This window comes from Anolis carolinensis, chromosome 1 (genome assembly GCF_035594765.1).
Source record: "Anolis carolinensis isolate JA03-04 chromosome 1, rAnoCar3.1.pri, whole genome shotgun sequence".
In the NCBI taxonomy this organism is placed as follows: domain Eukaryota; kingdom Metazoa; phylum Chordata; class Lepidosauria; order Squamata; family Dactyloidae; genus Anolis; species Anolis carolinensis.
In genome coordinates, this window is record NC_085841.1 from 250867586 (window position 1) to 250887266 (window position 19681).

A 19681-nucleotide genomic window follows, 5' to 3' on the forward strand; every position below is an offset into this window, starting at 1 on the left:
AAAAAGACATCATATGCTAAGTCAGGTCATAGAATCATAGAATAGTAGAGTTGGAAGAGACCTCATGGGCCATCCAGTCCAACCCCCTGCCAAGAAGCAGGAAATCGCATTCAAAGCACCCCCGACAGATGGCCATCCAGTCTCTGTTTAAAAGCTTCCAAAAAAAGGAGCCTCCACCTTCAAACCATATATAAAAACTTTTCAAATAACTGAACACTTATGTAAAAAAAAACCATATGACTCTCCAAAATGCCACTTTGTAGCAGGGCCGTAGCCAGAAAAAAAAATCAGGAGGGGTTTTGAAAATTTGGGGGGGGGGGGGGTTGTACCCGACTCACCCGCCCCCCGGGTTCAGACCTGTCAATATCTGCTTGAGATAGTGCCTGGAGAGACTCTTAATTCTTTGCGTCTCATAGACTTAGCATGGGGATTTGGTTAACCAGTTAAAATTCATGAGTAAATCAGGTTTTTTTTAACCTGAAAATTGGGGGGGGGGGGTGAACCCCTACCCCCCCCCTCTGACTACATGCCTGCTTTGTAGATTAGCTAATCAAAATGGAAGAAAATATAGCTGTTGGGCTTAAATATCCTAAAGGTACTAAATCCCATTTGATCTTTGTCTACTTTGGTTAATACTTGAATGGGATGCCACAAAGAAATAACAGATTCTACAGACCATTATTTCAGGGCGAGGAACTGTCAAAACCACTTCTGACTATTCTTTGCCGAATGAAATTTATGGCATCTCCGCAGGTCAACAGGCAACTTGTAGGCACATACACATGTATTTCCCAAGATACAACATGATTCTATGTCATTTTCAGGCAAATTGATCAATGCTGCTTCCACCCCCAAATTTTGCTTCCAAAAGCAATCCTTCAGAAGCCAACAAAAAGCAAGGCAAAACTAGTGCTTTGAATTCAATCCATATAATCTTTCCCCTAAACTGTACATCATTCCCTTACAAAAGACTCACCTTTGACAGTAACTTGAGCACTGCAAGATGCTCCTCCAGCATTATTTTCTGCCAGACAAGTGTAAAGCCCATCATCTTCTGGTAAGGCATCTTGAACTGTCAACTTTGCAATTCCGTCTTCAAAGACAGAATGTGCATACTGAATTGGCCGATCTAAAGAAGAAGAAAAAAACAAGAAATGGCTAAACATCTTTTCAATTGTGACTAATATTAATTGCCCTACTATATGATTTGCTTATGGTTTTACCATTCATTTACATATTCACTGCCATCTACTTAGCTGGACAGGCCATGTTGTCTAAATGCCCAGTCTCCGTCTCCCAAGGCAGTTATTTTATTCTCAGCTAAAGAATGTCAGTAGGCAGCAAAAGAGATTTAAAAATGGGCTTAAAGCTAACCTTGAAAAATGTGAAATACAGTAGAGTCTCACTTATCCAAGCCTCTGGATAATCCAAGCCATTTTTGTAGTCAATGTTTTCAATATATCGTGATATTTTGGTGCTAAATTCGTAAATACAGTAATTACAACATAACATTACTGCGTATTGAACCACTTTTTCTGTCAAATTTGTTGTATAACATGAAGTTTTGGTGCTTAATTTGTAAAATCATAACCTAATTTGATGTTTAATAGGCTTTTCCTTAATCCCTCCTTATTATCCAAGATATTCGCTTATCCAAGCTTCTGCCAGCCCGTTTAGCTTGGATAAGTGAGACTCTACTGTACACACCGAAAACTGGGAAGCCCTGGCCCTAGAGCATGCATCGGCAAACTAAAGCCCAGGGGCTGGATGCAACTTCCAGGGTGCTTACCTCAGGACCCCCTCATTTTTCCTGTCCTGTTGGCAAGACATGGTGGCCCACTGCAACCTTATGCCAAAAAGATGGGGGAGGAAGACATGTAGCAGCTCAGAGACCTCTGGAGCACTCTCAGCCACCATAAGTCCCAACATAAGGACAGTGTAAGCCAGCCCCATACTTATGCTGGGAGGATGACTCGAAGAAGACACAGCAGCTCAGAGCACTCTCAACCGTTGCCTGTCTCGTCCTCCTCTGGGCACAATGCCAAGAAGATGGGGAGGGGGGAAGGGAGAGAGGGGAAGGATCGGGGCAGTCACTGCATGTCCCACTTTCCTCCTGGCGTAAGGATAGGGTGAGCAGCCCCATCTTTATGCTGGGAGGACAACCTGAGGATTACTGGGCCTGCCATTTCTAGAACCCTTCCCCTCTTGAGACCGCCCCACCCAGCATACACCTGCCCCCCTCCCTTCAGGCCCCACCCTCCCGGCTGGACCCATAATGCGGCATCAAGAGAAAAAGGCTTGCCCATGCCTGGCCTAGAGTGTTATAACTGGAGGTTAGCTGTTACCAACAGTGCCATGGTTTTTGAGGAGGCACGAACATGCCAAGAGGAAGGTGTGCCAAGAAAACCTTTGTTGGGATCCCCTTCCATTTGGAAATGTATGTCCTCACTGCAGAAGACCATGTGGATCCAGAATAGGCCTCTACTGTCACTGCCAAGACTCTATCTTTGGAAAACATACTCGGCCACGAGTAGTAGCCCATGATGATGACATAATAATTAAGAATTAAATTATGAGTTCCTTGCCGATATATGTCCTCCAAATGTATCCTTATTCTACTAAAATGTTCAAGTATACTTTTGATGAATTATTCACAAAGATTCCCACAGTGCATTCTTACATTGAAATTCACACCAGGCAAGTAAAAAAAAGTAGAGAGAATATTTAAATACATGGAGGGAATGCTATGTTGGCATTCCAGCCTTCTAGAAATTACATGTTGCATAGCTTGTAACATCTGTTTTCTGTCCCATCTCCAAGTAATCCATGGTGGCATTTTAACCTCACAGCAGACTAGCAAGTAGGTTAAGCTGAGATAAATTAGAATTTCCCAACTACGTATCATAGCTGAACTGAGATATCAACTTGTGTTCTGCATTCTGAGTTGCCAAGCACATCTGGCTGCTTGTGTGTGTGTGTGTGTGTGTGTGTGTGTCAGGAGCAACCTGAGTTGCTTCTGGTGTGAGAGAATTGGCCGTCTGCAAGGACATTGCCCAGGGGATGCCCAGATGTTTTGATGTTTTTACCATCCTTGTGGGAGGCTTCTCTCATGTCCCCGCATGGAGCTGGAGCTGATAGAGGGAGCTCATCCATGGAGGAGGGGTTATATTCTTTGTCCCAGGCAGCTGAATGTATTGGGCCAGGCTTGATGAAAGATACTTTATGGCACAATCTGAATGTAGTATACAAAGACCACTGGGACCCTGTGGCTGCTACTGGAAAAACAACTCAAGTTCATTCAGTATTGAGAGCCACAAGATTCAAGTCTGACCCGATATGGAAGTATTTTAATCTCTACATTTCAAAGCCCACACAGGAGTCATTCCAGTGATCAATATCATCTTTCTAAAAGTACTCTTCTATATTGCATAGCATTTTGCCATAAGTTCTGTTAACATTCCTGAAGCTAGCAGATACAGATCAGGAATGCTACTTTCTCCTTTATTTGGTTACAGACAGCTATCCTTTCCTGCAGTATATCCTTCCCTGACAGAGTGTAGAGGACTGATTGCATTCACAAAGATATCACAATTAACCATCCCTAGCTTTAAGCAAAATCATGTCCTAAAAGGTACATGCTGCAAAGTTGCAACAAATACCGGTATTCAGTTAGAGTTTATAATTTGCTCCAGTCTGTTTCCAAATGATGTATAAACAGTTATGCATCATGATCAGAAGTGTGAGAGAGAAGACTTATTTGAGAGCTTTGAGACTTAGGAATTGAAGTAATATGTTTGTACCTAGCAAAGAATACCCAATGTCCTTGCTTTCACTTCAATATTACATGTTTTTTCCATTTCTCTTTCATTTCTCTTTTTCAAAACCATGACTGTCTATTGGCTTTTGACTTGCTCTTTTAATATTTAAGATCCAATGCTTTAAACTGTTTGAAAGTAAGTATTCAAACAACTGCTTCTTTCCTCCCATTAAAACCCTTCAACAGGCAAAGTTTTGGTATGGAATTTAAGAAAGCAAAATATATTGTATACAATAAGGAACAAACGTTGATATAACCCTTTCCAGGGAGTCCAACAGGAAATATTTTTATTTATTTATTTGCCATATTTATATCCTGCCCTTGTCACCCCGAAGGGTACTCAGAGCTGTGAACATCTTGGTGCGTATTGTGCCTTGCTTTCCAAGGCTCTAGCCCTATGCGGTCACAGGAACAACATGAAAAACTGTCACAGATTCTAACTATTAGGAATGTTCTAGTTTTAGAAAGAAATAAGCTATTACTCTGGCTCATTCTAGATAGTACACAAAACCATGATTTGTTTTGAATTCATACTATGCCTGAACATTAAATAGTCAACCCCCAGTAAAGAGCATATGGTTTCCTTTTTTCTTATTCTCAAATATCAACCGAATAACTGTATTCATTTCTCTGTGATATGGCAGCAGGTAAAGGCACAGAAATGACTCTGATTATGGGTTATGAATCAAGTCACAACAGCTAGTCAGTTAGCCCAAACTATGGCTTGCAAGGTATCTTTTATATAAGCTGGAATTTGGGTCTTGTGTGAATCCACCCTCTCTGTGGGTATACAAGGAACTGTTCTGAACAGCTGGTGGCAATCCATAAGAACAGCAGAACTTAAAAATACCATACCAATTAGAAGACATTATATAGCTATTCAATCTTTTCCTTTTTGCAGAAAGATGGCAATAGTTTTGAGAATACAGAAAGCCAAGTGAAAGATAAGTATACTCTGGACCAGTGGTTCCCAACCTTTGGTCCTTCAGGAGTTCTGGACTTCAACTCCCAGAAATCCTAACCAGTTTACTAGCTGTTAGGAATTGTGGAAGCTGAAATCAGGAAGTCTGTGAATAAGGCAAAAAGGCTTACACAATAAACCTCTCATCTAGAAGTACCCATGGAGGAAGACTGAAAACAATTTTTTGCTATGGATACAATAAATAGTACTTATTTTCTGATGGAGAAAGAAAGAAAGAATGACAGAACAAAATTTTCTACACAGCTATGTTCTATAAATTTTTACATATGAGTTTGGATTTGCAATAAGCATGGACTGTGCAGCATTCACTAAATTCATGAAATATGATAACAGCTGTGAAGATTCCTAGACCCTTTACTCATTCACGTGCTGGAACAGCATTAAGTTTTATGGGAAGGAGATAAGGCTAGTATGTGGAACACATCGTTCTACTTGAATCATTGCCTTACAGAGTTCTGTCCTACTCACAAGTGATAGTACTAAACGTTGTAAATATTCGAACTGATTTATGGTTTTGGGCTTATAAGACGTATTTCTTAAGACTTGGATTAGCTAATTAAATATAACTGAGAAGTAATGGGGAAATTTTTGCTCGAACTATCATGTGCATGTTAGGGAAGTAATTGTCTTCTCACTCGTTCAGTCGTTTTCGACTCTTCGTGACCTCATGGACCAGCCCACGCCAGAGCTCCCTGTCGGCTGTCACCGTCCCCAGTTCCTTTAAGGTCGAGCCAGTCACTTCAAGGATACCGTCCATCCATCTCGCCCTTGGCCGTCCTCTCTTCCTTTTTCCTTCCATTTTCCCCAGTATCATGATCTTCTCCAAGCTTTCCTGTCTTCTCATGATGTGGCCAAAATACTTCAACTTTGCCTCTAATATCCTTCCCTCCAGTGAGCAGTCGGGCATTATTTCCTGGAGGATGGACTGGTTGGATCTTCTTGCGGTCCAAGGCACTCTCAGGATTTTCCTCCAGCACCAAAGTTCAAAAGCGTCTATCTTCTTTCGCTCAGCCTTCCTTATGGTCCAGCTCTCGCATCCATAGGTTACTATGGGGAATACCATTGCTTTCACTATGCGGACCTTCGTGGCCAGTGTGATGTCTCTGCTATTCAGTATTTTATCGAGGTTGGTCATTGCTCTCCTCCCAAGAAGTAGACGTCTTCTGATTTCCTGGCTGCAGTCTGCATCTGCAGTGATCTTTGCACTTAGAAATATAAAGTCTGTCACTGCCTCCACGTTTTCTCCTTCTATTTGCCAGTTGTCAATCGTTCGGGTTGCCATGATTTTGGTTTTCTTGATGTTTAACTGCAGCCCGGCTTTTGCACTTTCTTCTTTCACCTTGGTGATAAGGCTCCTCAGCTCTTCCTCACTTTCAGCCATCAGAGTGGTATCACCTGCATACCTAAGGTTGTTAATGTTTCTTCCAGAAATTTTAACTCCAGCCTTGGATTCGCCAAGACCCGCACGTCGCATGATGTGTTCTGCATACAAGTTGAATAGGTAGGGCGATAGTATACAGCCCTGCCATACTCCTTTCCCAATCTTGAACCAGTCTGTTGTTCCGTGGTCTGTTCTTACTGTGGCTACTTGGTCTTACAGATTTCTCAGGAGACAGACAAGGTGACTTGGTATCCCCATACCACCAAGTACATGCCACAGTTTGTTATGGTCCACACAGTCGAAAGCTTTAGAGTAGTCAATAAAGCAGAAGTAGATGTTTTTCTGAAACTCCCTGGCTTCCTCCATTATCCAGCGGATATTGGCAAAGGGAAGTAATAGTGTCACTCTATTCTGCTTTGGTCAGACCTCATCTGGAGTACTGTGTCCAGTTCTGGGCATTGTAATTCAGGAAGGATATTGACAAGCTGGAACATGTCCAGAGAAGGGCAACCAAAATGATCAAAGGTTTGGAAGCCAAGCCCTATGAGGAATCACAGAGGTAGCTGGGGATTTTAGCTTGGAGAAAAGAAGGCTGAGAGAAGACATGTTTAAATATTTGAAAGGATGTCACATTAGGAGAAGCCAGGCTTGTTTTCTGATGCTCTGGAAACCAAGACATGGAACAATGGATTCAAATCGCAGGAAGAAAGATTCCACTTGAACATTAGGAAGAACATTGTGGCAGTAAGAGCTTTTCGGCAATGGAATATGCTGCCTTGGAATATGGCTGTCTGTTGGGAGCACTTTGATTGTGTGTTCCTGTCTGGCAGGGGGTTGTACTGGATGATCTTTATGGTCTCTTCCAGCTCTATGATTCTAAGAACAAAATTTTAATTACTAATACTTAATGACATTGGCAGCAGCCATCCTTAAGGTCCAGATTTTGGATGATCTTGAAGTGGCAAACTCAAACACTAACTGTGGAGAGTGAAAGGGCCGAAAGTCAGGGTAGGAAACAACTGAAATCACTGAAACAGAACAAATTCATAGTGGGAAATCAAATGATATATAACAACCCTGCCTTTAGTATGGGCATGTGCAAGGAGGCAATGGGCAAGAATAATTGCCCCATGGGTAGTTCCCCTTTTGTAGCTGTCAAAGCTGAATACAAGACAGGTGAGGGAACAACAGAGCAGTCCAACACATTATTTATGCCAGAGGCTCAATGACAAAAACAGGAGGAGCAGTCATTACTTGTTTCTCAGCTTCTGCTGCCTGAGACATTTGCCTCATTCTTTCCAAAGGTGAATCTGAGGACAAGAATAGGATTCTATTCTATTTGTGGTGACTCTTCAGGCATATATCATGTATAAATGGAACCTTTTTCCCTGTGAATTTCAAGTGCTCTCTACTCCTTTGTGGGCTTACATTTAAGACTAAAGGAAGGGAAGAAAAATAGTAGGACATCATATTTGCTTTTGTGGCTAGGGAGCCAGCATGGCGTAGTGGTTTGAGCTTTGGAATATAACTCTGGGGCCTAAGGATCAAATCTCTGTTTGCTCATGAAACTCACTGGTGACCTTGAACAAGTCACACTCATATAGCCCCAGAGGAAGGCAAGGGCAAACTCCCGTGAACAAAGTCAAGACAACCCTGTGATAGGTATTAAAGTTGCAAAAGGTTGGAAATGACTTGGAGACAAACAACAACAACAACAATTTGGCACCTAGTGAACTGTCAGCTATATATGAACACTTCTATAATCTTCTATCACATTTCCTAAAATCTGCACTCCATTGAAATAAATTCTGCTTTGAAAAGCCAACAGCAGAAAGGGCAGCCTGGTCACAAACAGCCTCTACTGGACAAAGCTCAGAACAGCAGCAGAGCCGTCTTACGTCCTTTCAGTACCTTTAGTCAAATCTTAACATAATAGGGTGCACAAATATGAAGCAACTATGTGTAACAGAGAGGGTTGTCCAAGTTACACTGCTTATCTGGAATTCCAAAATATGAAATACACCCAAATCCAAAACTATCCACATGGGTAGCAGAGATAGTGGTCCCTTTGCTTGCTATGTAGACAAACTTTTTTTCCTGCCCAAATCATTAAAATATTTTATAAAACTGTCTTCAGGCTATGTGTATAACACATATACTGAAAATAAAGGAATTTCACATTTATACTTGGGTCATATCTCCACAATATCTCATTATGTACATATATTCCAATATAGATATTGCAAACTTTGCAAAAATCTGAAATCCAAAACACTTCGTAATCATTTCAGATAAGGGATACTCAACTTTCATTTATCATAACTATTTCCTGGAAACCAATTGCCTAGAGAGATAGTAGTGTCTCCCACTCTGGACATCAAAAAAGTGTGCGGACAGCTACCTGCTGGGGATCCAGCATTGAGTAGGGGCTTGGCCTTGAGGGTCTACAGCAGGCATCTTCAACCTGAAGCCCTCCAGCTGTTTGGGCCTCCAACTTCCAGAATTCCTGACCATTGAACAAACTGGCTAGGGCTTCTGGGAATTGGAGGCTCAAACAGCTGGAGAGACACAGATTGACAATGCCTGGTCTATAGGGATGGAAATCTTTATGATCCTATGAGTTCCAGATACTTTCAAGAGTTCCAGGTTAGCTTTCCTTAAAATAGAAGTTTTGAAGGTGGATCTCTGGGGACAAGTTTCTTTGGCCAGAGTTCACTTTGCAAACATTTTTGCATTGCTCAGTTTTCTCCTCCTGATCACCTTGCTATCACGCTCTCCCTATTTGAATCCTCCTGCCATGCCCCTCTTCATCACATACTCATGCTCTTGTCTAATGCCACAGGTGGAAACCACAATTTATAATTTGATATCCTTCTAGACTTAACCTTTTGCTAGTTCAGTCTGTTTACTTGCTGTGAGAATAACCTCTCATGCTGTCTTCTCTTTTGTCAATGTTTTACATTTATAAGGCACAGAATGCTGTTTAATATGCTAACAAGTATCACCTATCATTCATACACACACAGCTTCAATATTTATTCCAAAATAGAATAAATACACTACACATAAGTAATTTTATTTAAATGTCTATGTCAAAATTATGTTCAGAAATATAGAAATACAATAAATATAACAGAATACAGTGATATATCTGCTTCTCTTTATAACATGGCTGCTGCACCCAATCATACCTAAAAACTGGTGACCGTCCCTTAAAACAATTTCATAATGTGAACATTTGTCTGAGGCAAAGGGGTTCCTTCATGTGTGTGCTTTCTAACCAAGAGAAATTGCCTTACCATTGAGGAGCCAAGTGATCTGTGGCATTGGCACCCCCTCAACTGAACACTGGAGCACAAAATCCTGTCCTTCACTCACGCTGCAAGATGTCAACCCACTGGAAAAATGGGGAGCAATGTCTTTCACTTTAGGCCCTAAAAATCAAAGCAAAGACATACTATAAATAGTCAACAAAACCGATTCCTCGCAACCAGAATGAAAAAATCATTCCCACAACACAGCAAAATAGAGGGTAGTTTTACTACTACTGCTGGAGAATCATTAATCAGAATAAATAAATAAAACCAAGTTACCAATTGTTAGAAAATTCATTAACTGTGGCAACTGATGACATATAAATGCCAAAAACTAGCAGAAGTAGCCCAAATAAACCTTTTTCCAGCTTCAATGAACTCTGTGAAGAAAATTCTTACTGGAGGAAGAGTATAAGGAAGATTAATCATTTCCCATTAGGTTCTTTCATCCTGAAACTCTGAGCCAAACCTAACTGTCTAGGTTAAACTTAATAGAACACATCCATTCAGTCAACAAGACTTACACAAGAATTGCTGTAACATGTCTTGTGTCTTTAATAGTTGTACTCTAGTTGGGACGAACAACTGGATTTAGTATCATTCTCCCAAGTTACCCCATCATTCAAGCACCACAAATTTTTCTATGTGATCATCCTGATTTTACATATATAATAAAAAATTACATCTTTAGTGACCTATTTTGAAAGCAAATTGTAATATTTTACACATTTAAAAACAGAATAGTATCCTTCCAAACTTTAGTTTACAGAAAGTCATAAATGTCTGTAACTCAGACATTATGCCTTTACAGGTAAAGGTAAAGCTTTTCACCTGACATTAAGTCTAATTGTGCCCGACTCTGGGGATTGGTGCTCATCTCCATTTCTAAGCCGAAGAGCTGGAGTTGTCTGTAGACGCCTCCAAGGTCATGTGGCTGGCATGACTGCATGGAGCACTGTTATCTTCCCGCTGGAGCGGTACCTATTGATCTACTCACATTTGTATGTTTTCAAACTGCTAGGGGCAGTTAGAAAACTGGCTGGGGCTAACAGTGGAAGTTTACCCCGCTCCCTGGATTCGAACCACCAACCTTTCAGTCAGCAAGTTCAGTAGTTCCGCGGTTTAACCCGCTACACTATCGGGGGCTTCCATGCCTTTAGAGTTACTGTAAAAATGTACTTACTCTGTTTTTTAAACATGCATTGAGACTAGTCTTGCTATAAGCAATTGCCAAAGATGCCCATGTCACCACTGAAGAAATGATGTATTCATAAAAAGATAACTTACTTTTTACAGTTAAAATCCACCTTGTTGAAGCCTGGCCTTGAGTATTGGTAGCTGTGCAACAGTAAGAACCACTGTTTTCCAGCTGGATTTTTTTCAGACACAAAAAATGGATCCCATCCTCTTCGCATATCTGGATTCCATCTCCTGCTTCCACTGGAGCACCTTCTTTGAACCATTCAACATTTGCCTTTGGTTTCCCTGAAACTGGTTAATCACAGGTTTATTATTAACAGAAGTACCACCCTTACACATAAGAGTTTGGATGTCCCTGAACAGACTCAGAAGCGGAGTGGGCTAATCAAAAGACAAACTGGCAAAATGGCACTACCTAGAAGAATCCTCCACCTTGTGCGACTGTGGAGCAGAATAAACAACTCCGCATATGTATGCTTGTCCACAATGCCCTGCCTCAAACACAGAGGAAGAAATTTTAAAGCTATAGACAATGCAGTCACTGTTGCCCGTTTTTGGTCAAAAATTATTTAACCGCTTGTGTTTTATCAGTTTTATACTTACTTATGCAATGTTTTTGACACAAAATAAATAAATAAACATAGAATTTCAAGGTGTTCTACTTCTTTATTACCAGCACTCCCCAGCTTTATCCTTTAAAGAGAAAGATGCCGAGTTCAAATGATGCTTCCAAACGAGAACAATAGCAGCTCAAGCAATCTTTCTTTCATAGTTCATCAAGAAAATCATAACATTGGAAAGAACCACAAAACTTAAGTTTAAGTAGAATGAATGCAATTTGACAACACATTAACTGCCATGGCTCAATGCTATAGAATCATAGGGTTTGTAGTTTGATATGGCATGAGAACTTTGACAGAGAAAGCTAAAGACTTTGTAAAACTACCGCTCCCATGATTCCATAGTATAGATCCATGACAGTTAATGTGGTGTCAAACTGCACAAATTCAACACTCAGTCTAACCTCCCTGGCAATGCAGTCAATTAGTGTCTGCACAATCCATTCAACTTCCACTGGGAGTGCTTTTATTGTGTATTCCTCCATAGTGGAATGAGGTTGGAGTGGATGGCCCTTGTGATCTTTTTCAACCATATGATTCCACTTTTGCTTTAAAAAAAATCCCAACAAAAAAGGTCATTGCCTATTTACCTTTGCATCTGAATGTAACATCTTCTCCTTCCAGTGCTTCCTGGCTTTGCGGGCGACATTCAAACTGGGGAGGAATCCCTTGAGGCTCCCTTTTCACCTCAGTTATGCTTTTCTTAAACCCAAGACGCTCTTCTGGTTCCTTTGTCTTCAGACCACTTAGCTTGGCAGAAGTAGTGCCCTTCCAGTTTGCTGTCAGTGACTGTTTAGGCTTTTTATCATCATCTTCCTGTCTAGAGGTAGCTGCTTTCACTTCTGCCCTTGGTCCAGTTTGTACTTTAACAGGTTGTAGCGTTATGGTGCTTGATGATTTTTGTAAGGTCTGGTAGCCTCTCCCTTCTTCTTTAGGTGGTTCTATATTGGGTTCCTTTACCTTTTCCAATGTGCTCAGCTTGGTCTCCTTTGATGAGGCAGGTGGGGGATCTTGCTTCATGACAGGCCTTTCTTTGGATTCAAGCAAAAGTTCTGTGGATGTGGATTTGAGTTCTTTTGTAATCCCATTGCTGGTGGCATTTTTGAACTCTGATGTGTTAACAGCTTTGGTGGTAATGGTGGGTTGTATAGAGGCACTGGATTTCACTGTTGTGCTAAAGAGAAATGCATTCTTAAGATAACAGAACAACAATTCATAAAAAAAACTTTGCATGTGTTTTTAATAATTAAATATAGTAGAGACTCGCTTATCCAGCATAAACGGGCCGGCAGAATGTTGGATAAGTGAAAATGTTAGATAATAGGGAGGGATTAAGGAAAAGCCGATTAAATGTCAAATTACATTATGTTTTTACAAATTAAGCGCCAAAACATCATGTTTTGCAACAAACCGACAGAAAAAGCCATTCAATACATGGTAACATTATGTAGTAATTACTGTATTTTTGAATTTAGCACCAAAACATCGCAGTGTATTGAAAATATTGACTACAAAAACACTGACTACTAAAAGGCAGATTGCGTTGGATAATACAGAATGTTGGATAAGTGGAGGTTGGATAAGCAAGATTCTACTGTATTAGGAAGCAATCTGTTTATATGCAATGTTCTAAAGATTCTTTTACCTAACATTCTATAGAATGACTTGGAAACTTATAGATTTCCAGGTACTGTTGGATTATAATTATCATTAGCTGCCACCAGTGGATATGCTATCTGGTGCTGATGAGAACGGCAATCTAATAACATCTATAAGTCCTCAAACTGCCCAGCCTTGTTTTATATGCTGCTTACTCACCCAAGAAATCAGAGAAAACCAATGTAAGCAACAAACCATTTTAGGTAACAAGGACTCAACAATTCAAAGCACATGTAAGCAGGCAGAAGGTGTGATTAAGTTTCAGGCAAAAAAAAATCTGATTGTTTCAAAATAGTAGAATTCTGTTGCATTGAAGGGGAATAGGAAAACTTACTAAAGAGGATGAGCATGCACATCTTTCTTAATCGAACCTAAAAAGGATGAAAAAAAATGTATTAGAAACACAATTACCCAGATTCCAAATACTGCACACAAACCGAGGCTTATTTGTTTTTTAAGACACAGAAACTGCCATTGCTGGGAATTCACGATAAACCTAAATTATATCCAGTTGTTGAAACAGCAAAACAAGAAATCAGTACAAGCCACAAAAGCATTTGTCTGTCTTGTCAAATATGGCAATAAGACCATGAATCAGTTATTTCTAGAGCTAAGAGCAAAAAACAAAACAAAACGCATTTAGCTTAAAATGCTGTATTAGAAAATATCCTTTACGACACTAATCAAGATTTTTAAGAAGGTTTGTTATAGTATTTCTTGGAGAAAAACTGCTGTACTGGAGCAGAGGTGTTTGAGTTATCCTTCTCCTCCCTAAAACGATCTCCTGGCCACTTCCAAATGCCACTTGAACTGCAACAAACATTGAAAAAGCATCCACTGACACCAGTTAAAGAGGTTTCAAAGCTTTGCTGCTTTGCAGGGAGCTTCAGAAATCCTTTAGGACATGAGGGAAATGGCAGGTTGAATAATCTGGGACCTGTTTACCCAAAAGACAGCCTTTTACCTATATACACCCACCAACATTTTAAGACCCTGTTTTATGGCCTCCCTGCATATATTTGAACCCGTGCCCACACATTAGGAAGCTATGATAGCTAGCCATTTTCCAAAGGAGACAAATCCTGAGAGTTTATCAGTTTTGGTTACACTCTACAACAGTGGTTCACAACCTGTGGGTCCCCAGGTGTTTTGTCCTTCAACTCCCAGAAATCCTAATAGCTGTTAAACTGGCTGGGATTTCTGTGAGTTGTAGGCCAAAACACCTGGGGACCCACAGGTTGAGAACCACTACTCTACAAAGCAGTAGCATTACAAGGTGAAATACTGTATATACTCGAGTATAGGCCTAGTTTTTCAGCCCTTCTTTAGGGCTGAAAAAGCTCCCCTCGGCTTATACTCGAGTGAGGGTCCTGGCCGGCTTCTATTCAGGTCAACTTATACTTGAGTATATAGGTATTCAGAGTTGGACAGTCTTATCTTATTAAAGTCTTATTATCTTAAATTACAGTTTTATATAAATATTCAAAATCATTTAACCTACTGATGCCTCAAATAATGCAATTTTATTAATATCTATTTTATTTTTGAAATTGACCTATAGCTGCTGCATTTCCCACCCTCGTCTTATACTCGAGTCAATACGTTTTCCCAGTTTTTGTGGTAAAATTAGGTGCCTCGGCTTATATTCGGGTCAGCTTATACTCAAGTATATACGGTAACTTAAATAGTTCCCAAAAACATAAAACATGTTCAAGAGCCATCAAGAACACCCATATATCTTCTGTCAACATACCCCTTATTTCCAAGTCAAGTCTTCCCAGGCTTGTCAACACAGCATTGGCCATATACAAAAAGGAGGTAGCACATAAAAATGTGAGGCAATGCTACAGATAATCAAAAATGCTTAAGGAGAGAAAACTCAAATGTAAGAAAAGGACAACCATGAGCAATCTTATGTGGAGGTAGTAGCATAGAATGCAGACAGTTAAAAATGTCCTCTGGGGTGCACGTGATAGAGAGCAGAGAAAACCAAGGTTTTAACTGGGACAAATCCAAATTGAGAGGGATTTATTTTCCCCCTCCCATGTTCAGTAATGAACAAATAACCACAGAATGGTGAGTGCATGCTTGGGAGGGCAGGGGGAAACACACAGCAGGCAATGGTGGAATCCTGGACAGAAGTACCCTGTGATGCAAAATTTCATTGCAGGAACATATCTGTTTTCTGTGATGCTCAAACAAGCATTTTAACCCCAGAGTCTGACAGAACAAATAACTTTGCCTTAGGAAAACTCTTGCTAGATCCCAGAACAAGCAAACTGTAATGGTTTGGAGCAAGCTGAAGAATTTGGATAACCTATGCTGAAGGGTTCCATACTTTTGTGACAAGACTAGGACAAGCCAGGACACATCCTCAAACTCTGCTGACTCTGAAGGGTTCCCCCTGCATGGACCAGCTGGGGAGGACTGGGAGGCTTCTCATGGCTTTCACTTCATTGCCTCTATCAGGTGGCGCCCGGAAGGGAAGTCTCCCAGCTCTTGCACATTCACCTGCCCCTCAGGGGCTGTTCCAAGAGGCAGGCATGCAAACTGGGGGTGTGACTATTATGTTACAAAAGTACCCAAAAGGGGAGTACAACTATTATGTTGGGGTGACTATTATGCAGTTAAATACAGTAGGTTATGTCCTCGCTTTCTTTTCAGAAATAATCACAAATAAGGACAACGGTTTCTCAGCATATATGAAGTGAGATTCTGAACAACAGACACATCAAAATTGCATACATTTTTACAGATGGGGGGTGTGCATTCTCAAATGGAGACAATGCTCAACCCAGTAAGAAGTCACCAATTAAGGCATTGCAAAATCACAGAAAAACAAAACAAGAGAATGCTGTATGCCGTATTTCCCCTACCCCACCACTGTGTACATTTGCACAGCATAACATGGTGGGACATAACTAATGAGATGGCAATGTTATTTCAAGCAAACTGGTGTAGGTTTACGTTCTGTTCCTATGCAGTGCCAAAATGGAGCACAGCAATTTACTTGTTTGTGGACTTCCATCCTGACGTTTTATCCCCTGCAGCTATGGATTCCTGTCTTAGTTTTGATTCAATCTGAAAAGCACAGTCACTCTCTCACACATGGATCATGACTCAAAGCCTTTTATGGTAACAGTGTGAATATTGTATCTTAAACAGGCTTTTGTCTTTATGGTTGGTACTTGCTTTTCACTAATCCTCTTTTTTAATGAATTGTCACTTTCTATACAGGCTTTAAAAGAAAAGACTTATTGATCCCGATTTGTAAAATTAAGGGAGCAATTCCTCTCATGACACTGCACTCTACTGGAATTGGCAACAAACATCCTTGGATAGACAACATGAGATCATTTTAATGTTTGTTCCCCCCCCCCCCTCACCCCCAACCACTCTATGTGGGTCAATTTAGACACTTTTTAATTTTGATTTTCCTCATTTGTACTCTTGTCACTCTCTATTAGAAATGAAGGGGGGAAAGCATTGCATAAAGGCAAAAAAAAAAAAACCACTTGGTCAGATAGCGCCATAATGTGCATTCTAGTATAGCAGAAATATTTTTGTTTGTTTTTCAAATTCTTGGAGGATGGCTGGGGATTGTTGGGAGGAGCTGAAAGATGATCTGACAACACTGAAAAGAAAGCTTTCAAAACACTCAGTTTTCTCTACAGATGAAGCAGCATTACATGACCCTATCAACTTAAGAAGCAATTTGTTCCGCTTCCCAATGGAAAAATAAGCACGGAGGAGAGGCCCAACTTGGAAATAGCTTATCTGTACAAGAGGTCTACATGGTTTTGCTTAAAGTAACAATGATCCTCAATTGTGTAACAGCTTGCTTTATTATCTGATTTGCAGGGCAATGAAAAGAACAGCAGATGAGAACGTGGAACTGTAAAATGAGTTAATAGGCAAGCACAATAAATATATAATGTTCCTTTGTATTCAAAGCCTTGTTCCTGTAACAGTTTAAGAAACAACAAGTACCTAAAAGAAGGAAGCCAGCAAATGTTTAGAATTGAAAGATACAAGATTTCTGAGTGACCAGACACATGTAAAGTCCAGTGCAAGTGTTGTGTTGCAAATAGAGCGCTTGACATGAAAACAGAACTGCAGTGAGCAAAATACTGTTCTCTTTTTGTGAATTTGACAAGATAGTATGAAACAAGTGAGATTGTGGCAATGCAATGGTTAGTGTTAGTACCTGGAAGATCTGGATTCAAATCCATACTTAGGGTGCATGTCACAAATCTGACACAACTTTAACTGCCATTGCAATTTGGTGATGTATCATTACTCTTTTGTTATAAAAATAATACATGTAAAAGGTATTGACTGCTGCATGCGTAGCCCTTCATTGAAATTTCATTCTGGAGAAAGTAAGGCGGGGGGCTGGGGGGGCTGGGAGGAATTGGCTCAATTCTTGGAAAACTTTTTAACTGGTATGCTTACATTCTTTCCCTTTTAGTCCATTTTAGCCATACCTTGAACCATGAGCTCTGCAGACATAGAAACTTTCCCAGCACTATTCATCACAGTGCAAGTGTACATTCCAGCATCAGCCAGCTGAGCATTTTGGATCTCCAAAAACTGGATGCCTGCTTTTTCAAACACGTTGAAACGATCATTCTTCTGCACCTGAATTTCACCCTGCACATATTTTTTTTGGGGGGGGGGGGGGGAGAGAGAACACAAAGGTTTACAGATATCTTCATCAGGATGAAAAGCAATCTAGCTGATTAACACTTCATTCTTTACCATTTTCTCCCCTTTTATCATTCAGCCTAGTATTTAGCCATTCTAGGGCAAAATTTACTCAGAATATACATGCTTCAAGGCATATATGGCTTAAACCTGAGGCCAAAGCACCTATAAATTCTGCAGTAAAAATTATTTTTAAAGTCAATTTTTTGAGTGTTTGACTCAATTTCCTCCAGTGCTAAGAGTTAACATTTAAGGAGTTACCATATAAGAGATTGGTCAATTCCTATTTTGTTTTCCTGCTCATCCATGCAGCCACAACCTGAAAATCTTAGCCCTTGACCAGAAATTAAGTACACAGTCTGAATCTGAGATATCAGAGCCTGTGTGTCATCCTGCCTCTCTGCTGGCTGCTATTAGTTTTATGTACTTTCTGATAGAGGGGGATGTACAGTATTCCCTCCGTACTTTGCAGTTCACTTTTTGTTCCCTCACTGCTTCGTGGATTTTTTCTGAGCGGTGGTGCATGCGCAAAAAGTACCAGTTTCCCTTTTGCCATACTCCCTCCCTCTCGTCAGTGTCCAGCCAGGCCACTCTGGATGACGACAAAAGGGAGGCGCATGCACAAAAAGCAAACTGGCAGGTGCCAGAGAGGAGGCCACCAAGAAGAAGCACAGGAAGAAGGCTTGCGAAGGGGAGAAAGGCCACCTAACTACTAATATAATGTGTAAATATTAAAATAAATATAGCGCCCCTACTTCGCAGATTTTCACTTATTGTGGGTAGTCCTGGAACGTAACCCCCGCAATAAGTGAGGGAACACTGTACTTGGAAGTGATACCAAAGGCCACTGGTTATGAAGAACAACTTATGAGGTGGATTAAGAGATGAGACATTGTTTGCTGTCCTTGTATTAGCTTTTCCCAAACTGTAGGTCTTGGGCTGTACAGATCTGAAACTCCCACCTTCTTTGGGTAGGAATGATAGGAATCATAATCCAGTGCACATCTGGAGAATACTCACCTGGAGAAGGCTACTTTATTAAACCAGAAACTTGTTTGAGTCCTACTCAATTCTTCCTGAGAGCCACTGCGGTGTAACAGTTTAAGTATTGGACTGGGACCCTGGGAGACCAAGGTCTGAATCCCAGTTCAGCAATACAAAAACATTTGCTTTGGGAAAACCACATTCTCTCAGCTTCAAAGGAAGACAATAGCAAAGCCTCTCTGAACATATCTTGTCCAGAAAATCCCAAGATAGGTTTGTCTTAGGACCACAAGTCAGAAACATAAAGCACAAAATAACAAAAAGCATTCTGTGTATTCATACTTGCCAATCCAACTATCAAATTCCCAACCTTTTTTATAGCTGAATTGCAAAAACTAATTATTGCTCTCAGTCTCTTTCTCTCTCACACACAGACACATATACACACAATGTAATTACAGATAAACATGGCTTATAAATTCTTTCCATCCATTTTTTACTTTTAGCCTGTGATTCTTACATCTATTACTTTGGTAATTTGGTTTATAGTCATAGTTAAGTCAACCAGGACTTTAGTGTCTGTGTTTTTTTAATTTTCAAATTATTGGATTTAAGTTACATTGTTAAATTTTAAAAGAAAATTTAAAAACCAGGATTTATTAATTTAACAACAAAGATGAGTATGTGCAAGAGTACTTGTGCGCATACATCCAAGTTTTCAGTAAAGGTTTATAAATCTTTTTAAAAAACCTTATTAGGATATCTTATATTTATATAAAGCTTTTCATAGAAGGCATGTTTCCCTCACAAGTCTTCCATGTCTTTTGATGTGCTTACTTTGGTAATCTACTTTAGGATAAACTCCAGCACATATCACCGTAGTCTATATTAGCGATGTTAACATGGAAATAAGAATCTAGCTTTTCCTAGTTAGTTTGAAAGCCTGAAAATGTCTAAAACAGCAAAGGGGTGAAATAAGCCATAGCTAAAAACGACTAGCAAGATTTTCTTTATGGG

At 40.2% G+C, this 19681-nt stretch overlaps 1 protein-coding gene across 1 annotated transcript in view; it reads right to left on the reverse strand.

The window, feature by feature from the left end:
• Positions 1 to 19681, reverse strand: part of mylk (myosin light chain kinase) — a 263208-nt gene that overhangs the window by 133611 nt on the left and 109916 nt on the right. The window contains exons 6-11 of the mRNA XM_008109540.3: positions 17461 to 17626; positions 13308 to 13344; positions 11905 to 12488; positions 10782 to 10985; positions 9480 to 9614; positions 977 to 1129 (exon numbers count right to left, since the gene is read on the reverse strand). Coding sequence (XP_008107747.1) covers positions 977 to 1129; positions 9480 to 9614; positions 10782 to 10985; positions 11905 to 12488; positions 13308 to 13344; positions 17461 to 17626 — 1279 coding nt within the window. The remainder of the gene's footprint in view (positions 1 to 976; positions 1130 to 9479; positions 9615 to 10781; positions 10986 to 11904; positions 12489 to 13307; positions 13345 to 17460; positions 17627 to 19681) is intronic.